The following is a 21,860-nucleotide window of genomic DNA, read 5'->3' on the forward strand; positions in this document are numbered from 1 at the left end:
GTAAAGGTGAATTGTATGAATCATACTATTAGTTTATTTGATTCTAGGAATAATATGGTTTGAAATTAATATATTAATTATTATTTAATTCTGTTTAAAATTAAATAAGATTTTTGATATTTATGTAATTTTGCGGATAAAAACTACAAATTAATTTCAATTTCAAAAAAAATATTTTGTCATGTTTGTTTAAAAAACGTGAACAAAATATAAAATATACCTACTTAAGTATTAGCCCTTGAAGAGAATATACCTAACATGAATTATATATTATCAGTTTTTGTTGCATTCTTAAAAAAATCACTACTATTTCACATTTTTGTTTTATCATAAAATATTACACGAAACTATCGACGTAGGTACATTGCAGATTATATTCATACAACAAACAGAAAAATTATGGCCCATTTTAACGTTAAAAATACGACAGTGAGTGCATGTGAACATTATGTAAATATCATATTATTCATAGCGTGTTTTATTCAATCATCTACTTACTGAAATTGCTCAGGATATTTTGATAAAGCTACCATAAAAACAACAAAATTATTGCAAAACAGACATTGTTTCCGCAATTCCGTCTGATGGCGGCCGCAACTCGCAATCAATTCGACAAAGCCCAATTTCGACCAACCTTTACCTTTATCGCTAAGAAAAAATTTATAAGAACAATTGCATAATTTTCTATTGTGACGTTAAGTCAGCAGTTTGTAGGGTACCGTTGCGGCGATAGCATATTTTCATAGCACCTGCCTATATTTCGTATCTACGTGTATATTCTGTGGCTTCGTGTAGCTGATTTTCTTCCTTTTTTTATACACCAGTGAACGCAAGTTGAGCTCGGTTAATCGAAATGCTCTATAAAAGTTTCTAACGAATGCCGAAGCATTGTGTGGTGTCCATTGTGTGAAAATCCAGCGAGTTCGTTAAAGAAAATGCAAACGTTTTCGTCGTGTTTTCTTTCCAGTTTTCTGGTAAATTTATTTATCGAAGAGTAAATATTGGCGTCAACATGTTGATCAGTAACTCTATGTGCAAACTTATGTCCGTGTTTATTGGTGAGTCGTTTTATTTAATTCGAATTTTATAGAAATGGAGATATATTTAAAATGTCTCTAACTATGTATTTACATTTAAAATTATTTTACAATGTGTTCCTTAATTCCAATACAACTTAATATTTCGTAGTCATCATATTATTACGAAGCTTTTTAGGAAAAAGCTAAATTTAATGCATTTGGAAATACATACCTTCATGTTTGGTTTTACTTTAGGGACATAACTTCATTGAAAAAAAAATTGAAAGATATGAAGAACTTTAAAATATAATGATATAACAGACGTCATCATATTATTATCATTATTAATAAAACTGACGAGCTTCCGTGCTCCGTTCCAAAAAAACTGGCACTTTCGATAAAACGTGATAGAGCCCTAACCGTATGGCGTTAATTTCTTCAAAACAAACCCTTGCATAACGCTCTCCTTTTTTTATCTATACTTAATATTATAAAGCTGAAGAGTTTGTTTGTTTGTTTGAACGCGCTAATCTCAAGAACTGGTCCGATTTGAAAAATTATTTCGGTGTTAGATAACCCATTTATCAAGGAAGGCTATAGGCTATACAGGGTGTCCCACTGTTGGTATACTAAGCTCAAAGGAGGTTATAGTTTAGCATACGCTGAGTACGTAAAAAATACTTATAAAATTCCAGACGCATTTATTTTTCAAATAGATGAATTCTTAAAAGTCTATGTGTACACCCCTAACATGCAACCCGCCCAAGTTTGCCACCCGCACGTGAGCTATCGTTTAAGATTATGTTTTCATCTTAGATCATTTAATGATCTAAGGTTTTCATAGACAAAATGCTCACATTAGCGAAACGGTATATGCAGGTTGCGCGAAGCTAGAGAAGAAAACATGGATTTTCAGGAAAAATTTAGCAAAAAATTTTTGACGTAATTTTGTTGTTCAAGTATTTTTTACGTGATCAGTGTATGCAAAACTACAAGGCCCTTCGCGCTTACTGCTTAGTATACCAATAGTGGGACACCCTGTATATATCTAATAATATCATCACGCTAAGACCAGCAGAAAAGGAGCCACGAGGGTGAAACCGCGGAGCGCAGCTAGTCAAGACATAATATTATACACCTTGTATGTTATAATTTTGTAGTTAAATGTGGTAACTATCAAATTTATTTTATTTTATATTATACAATAAATAAATTGAATAGGTGATAAAGTAAACGATAATAACTTACGGGTATTTGTCAATTGGAATGTACTATTGTTTATTGAAATAAGTTAATCTCACAAATCAACGGCTGGTGAAAGTCCAATCAAAATCACTACAGCTGTTTCGGTGATTGGTGAGAAGAAGGAAAAGATCAGACAATTAACTAAAGACAGGACCAGGACCATATTTTAAGCTATGATATGATGCTTATTAAAAGTGCTGTTTTTATTTTGTAAGCATTTCAATATTATATTTAGAATCGAATCGAATCGAATCCTAATAGCAAAAAAAAAAATAGTTGCGAAATATTTTTTTTTAATTTTATAGAATTATTTGCATTGTACAACATGATACTCGTAATAATGTTGCTAGATTGAATCTTTGCTATTAATTGTTTGGGATTTAATTAGGTATCGTGTAATCGGTAATTATTTTCTAGTATTGTCATTTATTGTAATGCAACACCATTTGTTGCGCTAAAATGGTAATTACTAGTTTGTTATATACCTAATAAATATTATTAACTGCAATACCTAACATTTACGATTTAGTTGTCTGTAAATAAGAGCACAGTATTATGCAAAAAACTAATAATTATAGTCATCGAAAATTAAAATATTTATCAATGATGAAAATTGAATATATCCACGTGTGTAAACCCATAAACTAAATGTGTGTAAACTGATAATCGACATTAGTTCAATAGTAAGGTCGAGATCAAATAGGCTTTTATTGTAACCTTAACATGCAATGGAAGTCAAGCGTAATGTGATACCGCGCGTGGATATGGCATTGAAAATACTACACATGTTGGGAAAAACGTTAATAGGATTTAGGGCAACATTGCTTTCTATTTGAGCAAAATTCGGAAATGGGGATCAGTATTTATTATTATAATGTTTTTATGTAAAGGACCTCCTTGGTAGCTTTCGGCACAACTGGCTGAAAAAAAAACATTGCATTTTTTTGTATAAAGGCGGGAAGGGCATTCGATATTTAAAACTTTGCTATAATCGACTCGTGAATTTAGCTTACATGCGCTAATATGTTTTAAAGTAATATTACGAATAACGTGACAAAATGCAAAATGAATTGAAAAATATGTTTATAATTTCAGGCGCAGTGCAGGTATGTTTCATGCCAGCGCCCATTGGGGATTGCACAGACTGCTGTCCGAGAAATGACCGCAATGATATAAAATACAGGCTTTTTACAAGGTAAACAATATACTCACGTTTGTACATTTTGATGATATTTTGTAATATCATGGTGATCTGTTGACTATAATATTATTAAATTCGATAGTGACAAAAGTTAGTTAGGTCGTTTGTTTTGTTTTTCAAACCATTAAAAAGCTACCTACTTTAAGTAATATTTAAAAATAATAATTATAAAAATAATAGAAGAAAAAGTTTTTCTAGCGATTTATATTCATAGAGGATGTATATTTCGAGAAGTCTCAAAATAATCTGTGCATGGATTCAAAGCTCTCGCAATCTGTTCTGCAAAGTCATGTGAAGGACACTGCATCATTCATCACAATAACTCAAAGCCTTCGCTACACATAATGCGAATTGCGAACCATTTGTATTCAATTTGTATTGTGATTTATACAGAGGTTACATTCTTTTTACAGTTTGTGACAATGAAACCTTACAATAAAAGTGTTATGTAGTTTGTTGTATTATGATAATTGCTAGATTAGTATTATGATATTGCTAGATTATTATCTAGATAGATGGAAGATTATAGGAACAATGACGAATAAATACGAAATATTTTACAATTGATAATTTAGATGATTCCATATGTATCTGAAGTTGTTTTATAAATATCCCTATGTAAAAAAGTAAAAAGATCGAATATAGGTAGATAATTATTTAGTAAGAAATGTACCCTTTTTATATTGCTATAATATTGATTTTTATTGTTTTTTTTTAATCATTATAAAATCATTTATTGATAATATAGACCGTATGTTAAGGGTTTGTCATTCATATTTTATTGAATGTTTTCCTTCGATGTAGTTGTCTCGGATATTTATATCCATTTATGCATACAGTGGTGGTCACATAATTAAGGACACTAAGAGCATTTTATACTACACAAGACACTTCTCTCAACATTTTTTTTTACACTACCATTGGAACTTGTTAAATAATCTTAAAATATTCAGGTATGTGTTGTCTAATGCTAAACTAAATTTTATCTACAAAACTTGTCGGTTTGTTAGATTTTAATCGGTTCATCCTTACTACTAGCAGTTTTAACCTAGCAAAGGTCTGGCCATATAATTAAAGACATTAGACTCGCTTATGAGAAATATAAAAAATTATTATTTTAATGAGATTATTTTTCCAACACAAAATGCCTGACGTATTTGCAAAACATTTTTACACTTTTCAATATTTGGTTGCATATCCTTTGGCAGTAATGACGATTTACATCTCTTGGGCATTGAAGCAACTAATTTTGTACAAGTTGCATCACTAATTTGGTTCCATTCTTCGAAAATGCTTTGCAAATTTAGTCGACGTTTGATGACCGCTTTGCCGCGACTTCCTTCTTTCTTGATTCCATAAGTTTTCGATCGGATTTATATCCGGACTGTGGGGGGGAGGGCAATCCAAAACAATTACAGATTGGTTCCTTAACAAGCACTTCACTACTTTTGCTGTGTGCTTAGGAACACTATCGTGTTGAAAAGTCCAAACAAAAGGTAAAATTTCCTCCGCATAGGGCAGCATGGATTGCTCTTAAATATACTTGTACTGGAATTTATCCATGTTGCCTTCTGTCTTTTTAACAGGTCCAACACCAAGTCCAGAAAAACAGCGCCCACACATTGATATTTCCACCCCCATGTATGACTACCTACTAATGTATCTTGGATCCATTTCCTTATTGAGATGGCGTCTTACATATTGTTTTCTGATAGAATTAATCCTATTAATCTTAGTTTCATGCAAAAACAGCACATGTTTCCATTCTCGTTCAGTCCAGTGTTCGTATTTTGTAGCAAAGTCAAATCTTGCCTTCACATTTTGTTTTTTCAAAAGTGATACTTTCCGAGATACTCTTCAGTGCAAGTTTTCCTCACACATTCTCCATCTAATTGTCCTTGCAGACACCCCCTTCAAGCCTGCTGCACCATACAACTCTGAACTGTATCAGTTCCGACACTTTAAATGGATCTTTTTTAGCCAACAACACCATTTTTGAATCTTTCGCCCGAGTATTTTCACTTGGTTTTGCTTTTCTGAGTACGTTTTCGGTCGTGTGGAACATCTTGACATGTTTTATAGCATTCATAACCATATCCTTGGAACATTTTAATTATCATGGAAGTTAAAAATAATTTTTCTTGTGGACGAGTCGCAACTCTTGTTTTTAACCATAATAATTGATATTAAAACAATTAAACATATGAATTTTAATTTTAAAAATTAAAAATACTCAAAGAAATTATGGATTGTCAACGATTTATGAAATTACGCGGCAAATCGAAGAAAATCACAATGCTGTTTCTTTTTATTTAAAAAAAATTATAACTCATTTCTTGTTGTCTTTAATGAAGAATGTTACTAGGTATGCCAAATCCCTTGAAATTGTGTCTCAGTAAAGCCTGTATGTATACAAATACACTAGTTTTTGTCGTAGTCAAAAATACCAAGTAGTTTTGATTTTATACGCATTCAAAGTTTCGAAAAATATCGAGTCCCGCTAATAGTCACGTGACCGCTTGTGACGTCACGTCACAACGCACCGCGCGGCCGCGTCCCCGCGCGGTGTGTATAAAGCAAAATTACCAATCTTCTATTGGATGATACGTGTAATATTCAAGACCAAATCTAAAAAATAAAATATATATCAAACTAGATGATATGTTCAACGATTCTGTTTAATCAAAAACATAAAATATTAAAATTTACTCGATAAAAAAAAATTACCAAGTTAGCTCTAATTTCCACACTTTTACGTTTTCTACTTGACATGGTAATACTTATTATGATTTTTTTTTCATAAACAATTATATTAAAACATTTGCAAGATATTTGTCAATCATTTTGTGTAATTACTTTTAGTTTTGGTTTTATTTTTGGCGCTCTTTTTTTCTCGAGATAAACGTTTGGTTTTGTCACGATAAAAGTGGTTTATCGCAGATAAAACCAAAACTAAAAGTAATTACTCAAAATGCTCTGACAAATATCTTGCAAATGTTGAAAAATGTTGTTGAGTTTGTTATATATTTTATTTTTTAGATTTGGTCTTGAATATTACACGTATCATCTAATAGAAGATTGGTAATTTTGCTTTATACGCACCCTAGTATCAAGTCGGCAGCGCTGTAGTAGGTGTTATAGCTTGCGCAGTATTTTGATGGGTTTTCGTCCGCGAATTTCGTTAATAGTCCAATAATAGTAATTAATAATTATTATTCGTTTAATAAAATAACAGTCATGCCAAAGTTTCATCTTTATTTAATAGTTTCTCAAAATATTCTATACGATTGCGTTTTTGCACTGCTGATCTCTGAGGTTTATCTTCATTTTCCTGTTGACATTTGAATTTGTGTGGAACTATACCCTGTTTTTGTTTAATTCTTCCCCCGACCAACTTATATTTTAGTATAGTTCTCCATATCATTCTCAACTTAAAACAAGAAAAAATCTTACTAGCCATCTACCTATACTTAGCCCATACGAGCAGAGCAGAAGCACAGTCTAGTATAGATTAAAACTTGTATAGAAAACAAAGGATAACGCAAAACAGCTGCAATGTTCTCAAAATATTATAATATGTAGCTTACTTCCTTTGCAACTAAGTATAAAAAACAACTTATCCGGCGAATTGGTAGTTGTATTTTTACATTTAGGAACAACACATGATTTTCTGGTATTTGGATTGGACATTTTTAAAAGTATTTAATTATAATTTCGACGGCGCGGGCGCGCGATCGCTAGCGGACTGAGTGAGCCAGATTGAGCGTGTTGTGGTGTGACGTCACACCATCACCGGGCGTTTACAACTTGTTTTACTTCTAAATCGGAAAATAATTGACGTATCGAAGTAATTTTTTCACTAGTATTATTTATTTTTGACAGAGAATATGGAGTGCTTATAATCAAAATTAGTGAACATTCTCCATTAAGTGGCCAGCTACACGTACGGAAACAAAGTTTGTGTTACATTCCCACAGAGAACAAGTGCCGAAACTAACAAGGAATATAACTATTTTTTATCCCTCATTTTAAAGAACATATTGTCTTGTATGGTTTAGTAAAAATAATACTAGATTAAATACATTTTTCAGGTAATTGTACTTCCTAATGTAAATCTTTTATGGTCAATTAGGGGGTGTCTTTAATTATGTGGCCACCACTGTATATAGGTACATTTTTTGTGTAGTTATAATACGTGTATTTTTCAATTTGAATTATTACTAACTTTTGAAAATCTTTTTAGGCCATATTTGCATACACCGGAACTAATCAAAATAGACGATAGTAATTCAATATTACGTACGAGATACAACACAAGCTATCCCACAGTTATTTATTTATTTGGATTTTCCGAAGCCCCCACTGGTGTTAGTACTGTGACTCTAAAGAATGGTAAGTCGATCTTATAATGCTTTAATTAGATTTAAAACATATAAGTATATATTATTATATCGAAAAGCAAAAGAACAGACACCACTAAAAAATCGTCATTCACAATTAAGTTGCAAATGTGTGTGTTATCAATCAATTATCATAAATTGTTTTGTGAAAGAAAAAATCCTATAAAGAGATTTGTCAATTTTGTTGTTTTGGAGAAACAAGAATGTAATAGCGTCTACTAAAGTTTATTATGTACCAAAACATTTCTTGGTTCCATCTAAAGTTGATGACCAGCTTCAGTCTGACTCTTTAGCTAAAGAGTGCTTAATATAAATTGATCTTCAAAAACTGAAGAGCCATAACAAGCAAACATCGAGTTATCAAGATGTTTCTAATAAAATACTTCCCAACTACAAAAGAAATATAAAAATGGATTATTTTGCAAAGTCTAAATAGAAAAAAGTGAAATAAAAGGTCACATCGCCTGCAGCTATCCGTGGTAATGACGTCATCACTTCCGACACAATTTTTATGTGACATTTTCTGGATGCGCTTTTATACTAGCAGGAATATGAATACAATGAATTACATTTCAGTATTATATTTAAAAAAATATTTAATAACCGCATAACTAGTAGGTATATATTCAGTGAAAATGTATCTCAATTTTTATTATATTATATATTGATGATAGGTAGAATTACCTATCATCAATATATAATATAATAAATTTGATGTTAAAAAGTAGTTACTAAGCTAAGAGAACGAGAATTTCGTCAAATTTAGTCAAACTGAAGGTGACTTAGCAAAAGTTTAACAAGAAGTCACAAAATATGAAACTAAATATACCTACTGTTGTGGACTGTATAATTTTTGGGGTTCGTAGTCGAAATAAAACCCTTCCTTCGACATACATAAGTACATATATTTTCTCTTTACAATTACAATTCCTAATCACTATTACTTATTAACTACTTGTCTGTAATAAGCACTTGCTCGAACTGAACTCCATTTGAAAATTTGTGCTATTTATATGCGTCGCCGGCGGGGAGATTCAAAGCGGCGGCGGCATCCAAAAGGCGGCGAGACTCAAAGCGGCGGCGGCATCCAAAAGGCGGCGAGACTCAAAGCGGCGGTGGCATCCAAAAGCGGCGGCGGCTGTCTTGTATGTGCCGCCTAGGCCACGCCTCCTCCACGTGTAAACGCAATGCACGTGGCGTACTGAGTACAGCGCGATAGGCGAAACCGCGGTGCGCCTCGTCGAAACCGCGGTGCGCCTCTCTTCCACGTGCAGCGTTAATATTCCGCCTCATACACGTGGAGCCGCTGCGCGGGGAGCCCCGTTACCGCCTGCGTGTACTCGTCCTTTACAGTCCTCCCCCCGGCGTAGCTTGCGTAGCCTCCTTCATCACGACGAGCTTGCTGACGGGGCGTCTGAAGATCCCGCTCTTGGTCTTCACTTCGGCTACCCGCACAGCGTCGTCCGGCCCGGCGTGAACGCGCACCACGACCCCCATGGGCCATGTGTTGCGCGGCAAGACGTGGTCCACGATAATGACCACGTCACCTTCCTCGAGGCGTCGCGTGTCCTTTCGCGCCTCCCCCCGTGGCACGAGCGTCGGTAGGTACTCCTTGATCCATCGGCGCCAGAAGTGGTCGGCGAGTGCCTGGCTGGCGCGCCAGGTCCGTCGGTCTGCTTCGTCGCACGGCCCCGTCGTCGGCAGTCCCGTTGAGGAGCCCAACAGGAAGTGGTTGGGCGTGAGGGCTTCGGGGTCGTCTGGGCTCACGCTCACGTGAGTCAGCGGCCTCGCGTTCACCGCGAACTCCGCCTCGGTGAGTAGAGTCCGCAGCACCTCTTCTGGCGGCGCCTTCTCCCGTAGTGTCGCGCCGAGCGCGGTTTTCACCGACCGCACCAGCCGCTCCCATGCACCGCCTTGATGCGGCGCACCCGGCGGTATGTAGCGCCACTCCATCCGGTGGCGCAGCGCTTCTTCTTGTAGCGCCGGCGCCCACTCGTTGTACGCCTTCTTCAGTTCTTGATCGGCGCCCCTGAAGTTTGTACCGTTGTCTGAGTACATCAGACGAGGCCACCCTCTGCGAGCTGCCATCCTTCTCAGCGCCATGATGGCTGAGTCCGTTGACAGAGATGCGACGAGCTCCAGGTGCACGGCTCGCGATGTCAGGCATGTGAACAGCGCGCCCCATCTCTTCTCTCTTCTTCGTCCGATCTTGACCATCATTGGCCCGAAGTAGTCGACCCCGCAGTTGGTAAAGGGTCGATGGAACGGGTCGAGGCGAGCGCGCGGCAAGTCCCCTTTGGCTGGGACCTGCGGCATTGCTCGGCGTACTCGGCACAGCGCGCAGTTCTTCTCCACAGCGCGCACTGTAGGCCGCAGGTGGGTGACCCAGTAGCGCTGTCTCAGGTCGTTGGTGACGCGCTCGCGGTTGGCGTGTCCGGCGGCACAATGTTCCTGTAACACTATTAGTCTGGTTATTCTGTGCCGGCCGTCGAGGATTACCGGCTTCTTCATTGTGTCGGGTGCCGTGGCTGCGTTTATGCGGCCCCTTACTCTCAGCACGCCGTCTTCCATTACCGGGTCCAATTTGTACAGTCTACTGGATCTGCTGATGGGGCGCGCGTCCTTGATTCGCTTTATGTCTTCTCCAAAGCTGTCGTTCTGTGCGCGCTGCACCAGCAGTCGTTCGGCTTGCTCCAGGTGGCGACATTCTAGTCTCGTCGCCGTGTGTCTGATGCGTATGTCGATGAATGCGAGCACCCTTGCTGTTGCTCCCACCAGTGTGCGGAATTTGGAGAAGCGCTCTGGATCCGGCAGCCATTCCATCTTCCGTGGCAGCTCGCTTACATGCAGTACATCAGCCTCGTCCGTTGTTTCTCGAAGTTCCTTCTCCGTGGGCCACTGGTTCTCCGTCTTTGTCAGGAATTCTGGACCCTGGAACCATCGATCATGTCCCGTGGTGAAACTTAGGCGGGTGGCGTCGTCGGCAACGTTTTCATGAGTCGGCAGCCACCGCCACTCTTCCCTTTGTGTTAGTTCTCCAATCTCACCTAGGCGATGCGCGACGAACGGCGTGTATCTCTTTGCATCGTTGCGCACCCAGTGCACCACCGTCGATGAGTCTGTCCAAAACCAAGTACGAGATATGTCATACCTGTGCTCTCTTCTTATCTGATCGGCGAGTCTGGCGCCGATCACCGCCGCCTGCAGCTCTAGGCGCGGGATTGTCTGCGCGCGCCGTGGTGCCACCTTTGCTTTCGCCGAGACGAGTTTCACTTGTATGCTGCCGTCCGTTCGCCGCATACGCCAGTACGCCACGGCTGCATACGCTTGTTCACTGGCGTCGCATAGCACGTGCAGCTCGATGTCTTCGACGTTGTCCGTTGCGTAGCATCGCGGCAAACGTAGCGCGCCGACCGCTTCCAGCTGCGCCAGCCAGCCCGCAAACTGTTCGCCCTCTTCTTCAGGTATTGGTTCGTCCCATGAAATTTGGAGGCGCCACAGGCTCTGCAATATGATTTTAGCACGGATGGTGAAATAACTTAAGAGGCCTAGTGGGTCATAAATTGACATTACCGCACTTAATGCTTCGCGCTTGGTTGGCGGGCGCTTGCGATCTCGCACCTCCACCGGTACCCTGTTCATCGCTGTGTTGAATCCTAGCGCGTCTTGCTCGGCGTCCCAAATTAGCCCGAGGATCTTCGGGGCTGGCTGCGCTCCTCCCAGCTGCGTTGGTGTGCTGGCGTGCAGTTCTCGTGGCACGTCCCTCAGCACGCTCCTATCGCTGGCGTTCCATCCTCGTAGCTTGAAGCCTGCCGCCGCGTGCACCGTCCGTATTTCTTCGATTGCTTGTCTGGCTTCCTCCGCGTCGGCGTAGCTCACCACCAGATCGTCCATGTAGTGGCTCTTCGTTATCGCTTCCAACGCCATTGGATATTGTTCTGCGTGCTGCTGCGCATTATGATTACGGATGTAATGCGCCATAAACGGAGAGCTCGCTGCGCCGAATATCATGGACGTCATCTTGTAGTGCTGTGGCGGCGTGTCGCGTCGGCTCCCCCTCCATAAAAACTGCTGCGCTGGCTGGTCTTCGGGTCTTATTTTTACTTGTAGGAACATCTCCTCTATATCTGCCGTGACTGCCACTGCCTTTTCCCTGAATCGAAATAATATACCCGGCAGTGATAGTAGCAAGTCTGGGCCCTCAAGCAGTTCGTCATTTAAACAAGTCCCGTGGCTTTTGGCTGCCGCATCGAAAACCAATCGCTGCTTCCCTGGCTTGTTGGGATTGGTCACAGCGAAATGCGGCAGGTACCAGCACACGCTGCTCTCGCCTTCACTGCCGTCGCATGGAACCGCATACCTTTTCTCAAATAAGTTGTTCATCTGCTTGGTGTACTCGGCTGCGAATTCCGGCGCGGCGTCCATCTTGGCTTCAATCTTCAGAAGTCTCCGCAGCGCGGCATTGTAGCTCGGCGGCATGCGGACATTATCCCTCTTCCATGGCAGGCCGATTTCATACCCGCCCGGCGTCTTCTTCGTAGTCATCTCGACGATTGACGTTGCTCGTCGGTCGGCTTCACCTATGCGCGGTCTACTGGCTATGTTCAATGATTCTATCTTGAAGTGTTCTTCCACCAGGTTGTGTAGCCGTAGGTCCGCTTGCTGCTGTTCTCGGACGTGAAGCACGCAGTCCCTTTCGACGATCATTCGACGCGGCGTTGTCCCATGTATCACCCAGCCGAGATTTGTCTTGGAGGCGGCAGGTTCGTCGGCGCCGCCCGTCCGAAGTTCTCTTGTCACGATATGCTCCCAGTGGTCGGTACCCACCAGGACACCCGCGCGTGCTTGTTCGTAACATACCTCATGTTCCGGTATGTCGCGCAGGTGTCTGTACCGAAGCAGGGAACCCGGGATGGACTGCTGATGCAACTGTAGCTTCTTCATTGTGCGGGCGCGCAGGTCGTGTAGTGTCCCGTCGCTCTGCCCCCGCAGCTGCACCGTCACCAGTCGACTTCCTTCTTCAATCTGCTCCATGTTCGCCCCGTGGATGCGGAGCGGCGTGGCGGGACCTTCGGCGCCGATCTGTTGCGCCAGGTCCTCATCAATGAGGGTGATGGTGGAGCCCTCATCGAGCAGTGCGTGCGTCGATACCTCCCCCCGTGGGCCGACGACGGTAACTGGACACATCTTCAGCAGGACGGCGCGGGGCGGTGCGGTTGCGCGGTCAGCAACCGCCATGACGGTTTCTTCGGTCGACGCAGCAGGCTCTTCTCTTCTTACGTCGTGCAGTGATGAATGATGCGGGCGGCGGCACTGGTTCACGCCGCATGGTTTCGCTCGACAGTAGATGCGCCGATGTTTCTTCGTGGCGCACTTGAAGCAGGCGCCCTTTTCCCTCACCAGCGCCCACCGCTCATCCACCGACAGCTTGGCGTAGCGCGGGCAGGCAACCATGGTGTGGTCGCGCCCGCAGCATAGGCAGAAGTCTTCTTTCTTCTCTTCTTTCTTCTCTTCTTTCTTCTCTTCTTTCTTCTCTTCTTTCTTCTCCTCTTCATCACCACTGCTGGAAACTGTGGCGTATACTGCCGACTTCCTTCTTGGTGGAGCAGGTCGCGCTGCCGCTGCTGCCGTGGTGTCTCTGCGCGCTGGCGCAGTGCTGCTCGTCGGCGCGTATGTGTAGCGGAGCGCCTGGTCCGCCTCTCTCATCAGGAAGCGGGACAGCACCACAATTTCCGGATCTGCCGTACCTTCCTGTGAATATGCATAGTCGCACCATCTGGACCGCAGGTGCGGACTTAGTTTGTCCAATATCTCCCTTGCTAGCATAGGATTGTATAAATATCCTTTCCTATCTATGGTTTGAAGTATGCATACCACGTTCTGTACCTTCACCGCGAAGCTGTTGATGTCCTTGGCCGCTGCTCCAGGTCGCGGCAGCTTCCTCAGGTCCTCCATGGCCCTGTCGATAATTATCTCGGGCCTCCCGAAGCACTGCTCCAAGGTTTTCATGACTGCTTCAGGTGATGAAGCAGTGTGAAGCAGCGCTGCCACGGCGTCCCTTGCTTCCCCCTTCAGGCATGTACGCAGCCGCTGGATGTTTTCTGCGTCGGACACTTGGTACATGCTGCTTGTGTCCCGGTAGGCTGCTCGGAACGGCAGCCACTCTTCGATCGCACCTGAAAATATAGGAAGGTCCGCGTGGCGTAGGCGCGGTCGCGCCATCTTCTCTAGGGACGCCGCCAGCTGCTCGATTCCTGTTCTTCTGGTCGGCGTCGGCGATCTTCCTCTTCTTAGTTCGGATCTCTGGTGTCTGTCATCCTTCGGCACAGGATGTGACTGGAGCCACTCGTCCACCTTGTTTCGTTCTTCTGTCGCGGTGACGATATCTTCCGGCAGGTCCTCGTCTTCCTGTATGGCGGACACCTCGAACTGTAAGCGTTTATTTATTAGTTCTTTCTCAATTTGTAGTTCTTTTCTCTGGATAGCGGCGAGTCGCTCTGCCGCTTCTAATTCCGCCGCCTTAATCCGCCGCGCCGTACTCGCCGACGACCGCACCGATCTAGCGGATCTCGCTGGCGAATGCCGTCGCGGTTGCGGCGGGATCTCCATTGTTTCTGTGGCTGACGTCAAGCGTGCGTCAGACGGCGATGCTAACGGGTCCAGCACCAGCCGCCGCATTCGTTCTTGCCGCACACGCTCTGTCTCCTGGCTCCGGTCTTCAACTTCCACAGCGTCACCCTGGCTGCGGGTTACCACCATGCCTAAAGAGGTGACGCACCGCAGGCTTATACTGGCAGACTCGTTCCGCTGACCAGCACCCCTGATTCCCGGCGCGTACCACTAGGTCACCACTGGCGGCCCGTGTCTGCCCGTAAAAAACCTTACGACTCACCTTATTGGACTAGTACCAACAGCGCGGCCCCGTCGGTAGGTACCTGACTCGCCTGGTGACGATCAAAAACACCAGCAGGCTAGTACCAACGTTACCGGTTTGCCGATATTCGTCCCTCGAAGGTGAGCTCGTTGCCGATGCGTACCTCTCTTCGGCAGGATCTGGTCTTCCACGTGCAGCGTTTCTTCCTTGAAGTATCCGGCGCTCGTTGGATCACACGTTGTTATCCGGCGATCGAAGGGTCACACGTTGTTATCCGGCGATCGAAGGACCACACGTTGTTGTGGACTGTATAATTTTTGGGGTTCGTAGTCGAAATAAAACCCTTCCTTCGACATACATAAGTACATATATTTTCTCTTTACAATTACAATTCCTAATCACTATTACTTATTAACTACTTGTCTGTAATAAGCACTTGCTCGAACTGAACTCCATTTGAAAATTTGTGCTATTTATATGCGTCGCCGGCGGGGAGATTCAAAGCGGCGGCGGCATCCAAAAGGCGGCGAGACTCAAAGCGGCGGCGGCATCCAAAAGGCGGCGAGACTCAAAGCGGCGGTGGCATCCAAAGGCGGCGGCGGCTGTCTTGTATGTGCCGCCTAGGCCACGCCTCCTCCACGTGTAAACGCAATGCACGTGGCGTACTGAGTACAGCGCGATAGGCGAAACCGCGGTGCGCCTCGTCGAAACCGCGGTGCGCCTCTCTTCCACGTGCAGCGTTAATATTCCGCCTCATACACGTGGAGCCGCTGCGCGGGGAGCCCCGTTACCGCCTGCGTGTACTCGTCCTTTACACCTACTTTACTATATATTTATAACTAACCATATCCTAAAAGTATTTTTTTACTTATACAAAGCCAAAAAATTGTATATTTTCTTTTTAGCATTTTTAAGCACTGGCAACTACAATTTTATAAGCGTGGACTGGTCCCGTCTTGTCGCATTTCCTTGGTAAGTTCTTAAGTTGGTATTCTATTAAATTGATTTTAATAAACAATTATTACAAATCAATGATTAAAAAGAATCACTCACTCTTCCTAGATTTTTTAAAATTTTTGAGCACTACAGCATATAGCTCTAGCTGTAGGAACATATAAATTATGAAAACTTGTCAGCTATTTGTAGAAACTGCTAACTATTTCAACTTTACGAGGTTGATAAAAGAAGTCACGTAAATTAGTAGGTAGATAAAAATATCAACTAGTATTAACATTTCTATAATAGTCATAAATAGGTAACTATTTTAGATTACAATAAATATTAATACTATTTTTGCCATTATAAGCGCCGAAATGTCACGTATTCGATACGTTTCCCGAATCCCAATACCTTTGTTCATAACGAATGTTTTGGGAACCTTTATGAAAGTTCTATGAAATTATACGTTTATCGTGTAGACTTATTAATGGTATTAAATCGTTGTCTAGCTCTACTATTTTGTACCTTATTTATAGGTAATAGAGTACATTTTCAGGTACGTATCGGCAGTTGAAAATACAAGGTATGTGGCTACTAGGCTTGCTGATTTCGTCCAATATCTAGAGTCTCATGGAACTCCAACTAGTACTATACATATTATAGGATTCTCTTTAGGCGCTGAAGCGGCTGGATTTACAGGGAAAGAATTGAAACAAAGAGGCTTAATGCTGGGGAGGATTACTGGTACGTATATTATTATAGAAAAAATAATTGTGCTATATTGTTCATAAATAGGCGTGCAATTTAAACCTTTTTTTGATTTGGATTATAAGCTTGGATTATAAGTTCAACGATGATTCATAATTTTGAGAACAATATAATATAATTGTGGTAACACGCATCAGTAATTACGATATTCAAATTCATAATTCAAAACAAACTGGCAATTGAATATTGGTTTAGATTCGTTTGATCAAATTATGAAAAGCTTCCTTATTAAGCCTTGTATTGTAATTTTTTTTGTCTATTTATTTGACCAACTTATATAATATGTAAGCTTGATCCTTAATATTTCATTTTTCAGTTATTTATATCGCAATTTATTAAATAATAAAATTTTCCTTGTAGTCAAATTTTTTATTAGCTACTTAATTTGTTTTTATACAGGTCTAGACCCAGCCTACCCCGGCTATAGCCTATACGACACCGAGGGCCACCTTACCAAAGATGATGCAACATTCGTAGACGTGATACACACTAACCCGGGAGTCTTTGGTTTTCCACAAGCGATCGGTCATGTGGACTTTTATCCTAACCCTGGGGAATGGATACAACCGGGGTGCTGGTTTGACGAGCTTATCAGGAATCGACAGTTTAATTTTGTTTGTGAGTATTATGTTCTTCTTACCTCTGTGATAAATATGAAAGTTTTTGATGGTGGATTTGGTATATTTTGTTTCTCTTTCACGCGAAAGCCACCGAAAGGATTTTCATGACACTTGATGTTTAATCATAAGTAAGCTTTAGCAGCTTATGTACCTATATACATGTAAACTTTAAAAAAAAATTGCTTTTGCCTCTAGAATTTTTTCGCGAGTAAAATCGCGCGACACAGCTAGTAAAGGATATTTAAAAATAAGATTAATTTACTAGCTGTAGGTACCTTAAATAAAGTGGCGATAAGACCCTGTTTCCTGAATTTTTAAATATTGGATCGAAAATTTTATATTTTAATTCTCGTGATTTTCCAGTGATAATAATTCATGGTTATAGAATTGAATGAAGCAGCGAAATACTGCATCAATTCATTCTAGAAAGCGATTCAAGTATTTTCTAATTAAGAATGTCGTTACTTATTCTAACGAAGATATGGAATATGTATACATTTATATTTTTTGCAACTTCATATTTTATATTAATTCATAAGAAATAATGATTAAAATTTTAAAATAAACAAATGTTCCACACAAACAGCGTTTTTAACCTCTGCTCTAATGAATACATGATTGCAACTCTTAAAACAAGAGCTGTTACATAATGCAAAGGCACTGCGACAACCCTAATAATACTTTTTTTTATCTGGCCGTGTCCCAAATTAAGTAGAATCCGAGCTTTAAGGGTTATCAAAAGACGTAAAAAATGTACAAAGCGTTGGCCTTCATTGTCGGAACGGAACAATGAATTTGCGACCCTTTCGGGAGCGATCGATGCTGTGACGTCACGGATGCTGCAGAGGGTTGGGGAGTAATTACCACCGCGGTTACACTGAACGTTATTATGAGATTGCGGTGCGCTTTCATTGTTTTTAATTAATTAGTAATCACGTTAATTAGCTCATTCGGTAGCCATGTTTTGCTGCAGTTTGCAGTTTTTTTTTTATGTTTTGGAAATATTCAAAGGTTTAAAATATGGAGTGTGCAGCATTCATCGCTTTTAAAAGCACTCGTATACGAAGTGTTTACGTTGGTTTTTAACTAATTTATTTGTGAAAAACTTCACTATTTTCCATATTCAACAACAAAATAGAACATCATTTCCGAAACTAAACAAATTTTGTGTTACGGAAAGTAACAAGATACATAATATAGATAAACATAAACACATTTTCTTTGATGCCGTACTTGAGTCAATTAGAATTCACCCAATTACCTGATGCTGCCTTGGTGTGAACAATTTGATTTACCGCGAACCTAATTTCGAAAGGTGAAGGCTTGAACAAGAAATTGGTTTCATTAGATTCTCGCTGAAGTGGAGAGCGAACACCTATCGCTTTAATGTAGGGTTGGCATGATAATTATTATAAATTAAATATAATATATGTACCTAGTACTCATAATTGAATCTATGAACAAAACTTTTACTTGGTTTTATCACACTTTATTTTTTTGTTATTTTACGTGGACATCCTATCCTATTATTTATACATATTACATGGGGAGATGTACCCAATATTATAACATTGGGAAACAGTTTCAATGCCATATTAAGAAGTTAGTTATAATATTGGGTATATTATAATCAAATATGATCTTTATTAAGCTTGGTAGATTCATATTTTTAATGTAGCAAAATATACCTCACTGGAAAGACAGAAATAAAAAAAAGGTTATTAAATAAAAAATTCATGGGGCGAAACCCTCGTAGCGCGATCCTGTCATATCCGATTTAAATCTTATCAGGCCCTGAGATTGAAGTAATAAAGCTTCCTATGATTAAACATAGCTGTTTCTTTTCCGCAATAATAATAATAAAATACAGTACTTTTTGTACGAATAATCATTCAAATAATACGACGCATAGTCCATTATTTAAATTTAAGTTTGAGTAAGTATAATTTTATTTAATTCTCATGAAAAGGTTACTTGTCTTCGCCTACGCCAGCGCTGTATATAAGACTAGGGAAGCGTGTTTCATACTGATTATCATATTTTCAGCTTTGCAGGGATTAAAATATTAAAACAAGGTACGTGAGAAGAGCTAATGCACTAATAAATCTACAAGGAAAACATTTGCACGTTTTACGTAAAGTTTATTATATGATTTAAATATAATATGTATTTTAAAGTAGGTAACTACAATGTTATTATAATGTTTTGAATATGATATAATATTATACTATTTACGTAAACTATTTATTATTAATACATACATAGCTACATGATTTTTGAAAGATTTAAATCACGTTAAAATTATGTATGTTTCTTTATTTTAAATGTCATATGTTTATTTAAAAGTAGAGATACGTAAATAAAATAGAATAATCATTCTCAATGAGTATAACATTTTGAAATAAAAATAATTAGTGCGTGTGTATTTTATCTCAGTAGTAGTATATTTTACCATCAGACTCTCAAGAATATAATATTACAGCTGAATATTCTTAAGAGGAATTCTTTACCAAAAAAACAAACACCAAAATCCAATAACAGGCAGAAGCAGGCCTCTATAATTACGTCACGTGTTTGGACATGAAATGCAGGTCCCCTCACTTGGCCCGTTTCCAAAAATTGATCGTCCAAATGTCAATATCGTATTGGGTTATCCGGACTGATAAAGTAGGGCTTTAACTCATAGCTTTGTAAATGAATGGCCCTCATGGGGCTAGGGGCGGAAATTGAAGACCTTTAGCTGTGTTTTGGTAGATTCTGATCATAATTTTTGAATGATCATAATGTAGGTTATAACTTATAAGAATATAATGTCAGATAATAACGACAACATAGCATATAAAGTACCTGCTGCATTTTGTTCGTTAAACAGTTTACTATGTTTAATTAAATCACAGCAGTTTGTACTGTAATTTCTGTGTATTCTTTATAATTTATTGTGTAAACTGTAATGTATTAAAAATATTTGCAAATGTAATAGATCGTTATCAAATACTGTTTCTGAGGTTGTTTTTAAAACTATCCAATGCAATGCTCCCCTTATTTCCGCTTCGATTCACACGGGAAATAGGTAAGTTTCAGAGATAAAGTAGTTTTGTATCTACTCTTTTATTTAGTCTGGTTACAAACATGATATGGTCCGAGCTTTTGTGAACTTGTTATACTTTAAGATAAGTTCCACTTCGTTTTCCTTTCGTTATGAAGAGAGTAAAACAAGAATATATTATTACGTTAATATAAATATTAATGGTTCCATTTAGTGTAAGATAATAATTATTTTTAGTCGTAGATAATAGAATTTCTAACTACACTTAAGTAGTACTTAAATTCTTTCGAAGTTTCTACACGGCAAATCTTTTAATTCAAAGTCAATTTGATTATTTTCATTCTCGTTATTAGCCTACATTTGAATATAACAGTCAGTATTAATGCATTTTGGCTTCGTAGTTCAAATAGTACGAAAAAGTCTTTTTCCTCAGATGGTTGCAGCCATAACCGTGCGTGGCGGCTTTTCGCGGAATCCTTACACAATCCCTGGGGATTCCCCGCAACCGTTTGTAACGAGTGGAGGAACGATTCCTCCTCTTGTGGGTTCTCTATTGATGGCTATATGGGATACCAGGCGCAGCCATCGTAAGTAGTAGTTGTTTATCTTTTTAAGATTAGACTGAAAGTAGAATGATAAGCTTTTGCTGGGTATATTGGTGGTTTATAATGCTGTACGAACAGAGGCAGGTTGTTCAATAGAATTTGCATTTGATCTTACTGATATAGAAACGTCTATTGTGTATTCTTGAAATGTTAATTGCATTTCATCCATACTAATATTATAAATGCGAAAGTAACTCTGTCTGTCTGTCTGTTACTCAATCACGCCTAAACTACTGAACCAATTTGCATGAAATTTGGTATGGAGATATTTTGATACCCGAGAAAGGACATAGGCTACTTTTTACCCCGGGACATAGGATAGGTTTTATCCCGGAAATCCCACGGGAACTATGCGGGTTTTTCTTTGACTGCGCGGGTGAAGCCGGGGGCAGATAGCTAGTATGTAATATGTAATTGCTTCTTGTAAGCTTTTAGAACGTCCTGCAATAAATACAATTTGTTCTTGTCTGTTGTTCTAAATTATAATTTCAGGTATCCAGAGAATCATATCATTTAATTTATTTCGTTTTTCATTGTTACTGTTACCTACGTTAGCTTTATGAGTATTGAATAAATAATTACTGCGTTCTATTATCACATAACGTTGATTGCTCACACTGATTGCATTTGTAGACAGACCCATAACACTGGCTAGGTCAATATTTGCGGTCGCTTTACGACCACGCATAAAGCACGTACGGATCATGAATTCACTTGTCTCGATAATAAAACTGACTTAGGGTTGCAAGTAAATGTTTAGTTACAAAGGATTTGTTTTTACTTTTGTTTCAGTTTGAAATTTCCTCTTGGATAAATACATTTTACATTTAAATGTTCTGTCATAATTGTAGCCGGCAGTGAAACGCTTTCGGCAAAATGTTCGAAATATTGAGCTAAATAATTATGGGCATTGTTATTTAAATCCATTGTGCAGTGCTTTATTTTAAAATGTTTCGTAATTTTGCGCATAATAAAATGAATATTTTTTGTATTTCAGGTCTTTTGGAAAACTGTACCTAGCAACAAATACGCGTCCACCTTTTGCAAGAAACGGTCCATAATATTTTGGATTGGTCCATAATTTCTTTCATTCATCGAAATTCTTAGGAAAGTCGGATGCAAGGTCGGATGCTTCTAATTCAA

The 21,860-nt window shown here is 39.8% G+C and overlaps 2 protein-coding genes across 2 annotated transcripts in view; one reads left to right on the forward strand and one right to left on the reverse strand.

Moving 5' to 3' along the window:
- Window positions 1-21,860, reverse strand: part of LOC149901098 (uncharacterized) — a 56,861-nt gene that overhangs the window by 6,441 nt on the left and 28,560 nt on the right. The gene's annotated exons all lie outside the window — the stretch shown is intronic.
- Window positions 1,013-21,791, forward strand: LOC149901099 (lipase member I). Its single transcript, XM_090111930.1, has 8 exons — window positions 1,013-1,058; window positions 3,360-3,459; window positions 7,709-7,857; window positions 15,645-15,711; window positions 16,235-16,422; window positions 16,846-17,064; window positions 20,546-20,699; window positions 21,715-21,791. Exons 1-8 carry the CDS (start codon window positions 1,013-1,015, stop codon window positions 21,776-21,778), a joined length of 987 nt encoding a protein of 328 aa, XP_089968056.1. The 3' UTR covers window positions 21,779-21,791.

This window comes from Colias eurytheme, chromosome 17 (assembly GCF_061535395.1).
Source record: "Colias eurytheme isolate Ceu_HAF_F1 chromosome 17, ilColEury1 Martin Lab GWU primary, whole genome shotgun sequence".
Lineage (NCBI taxonomy): Eukaryota > Metazoa > Arthropoda > Insecta > Lepidoptera > Pieridae > Colias > Colias eurytheme.

Bases quoted from the DNA above. Each gene is read 5' to 3' on its own strand.
- LOC149901099 (XM_090111930.1), top strand. From the start codon at position 1,013: ATGTTGATCAGTAACTCTATGTGCAAACTTATGTCCGTGTTTATTG. The intron at 15,712-16,234 runs GTAAGTTCTTAA...GTACATTTTCAG, and splicing joins CGTCTTGTCGCATTTCCTTG to GTACGTATCGGCAGTTGAAA. The intron at 20,700-21,714 runs GTAAGTAGTAGT...TTTGTATTTCAG, and splicing joins GGATACCAGGCGCAGCCATC to GTCTTTTGGAAAACTGTACC.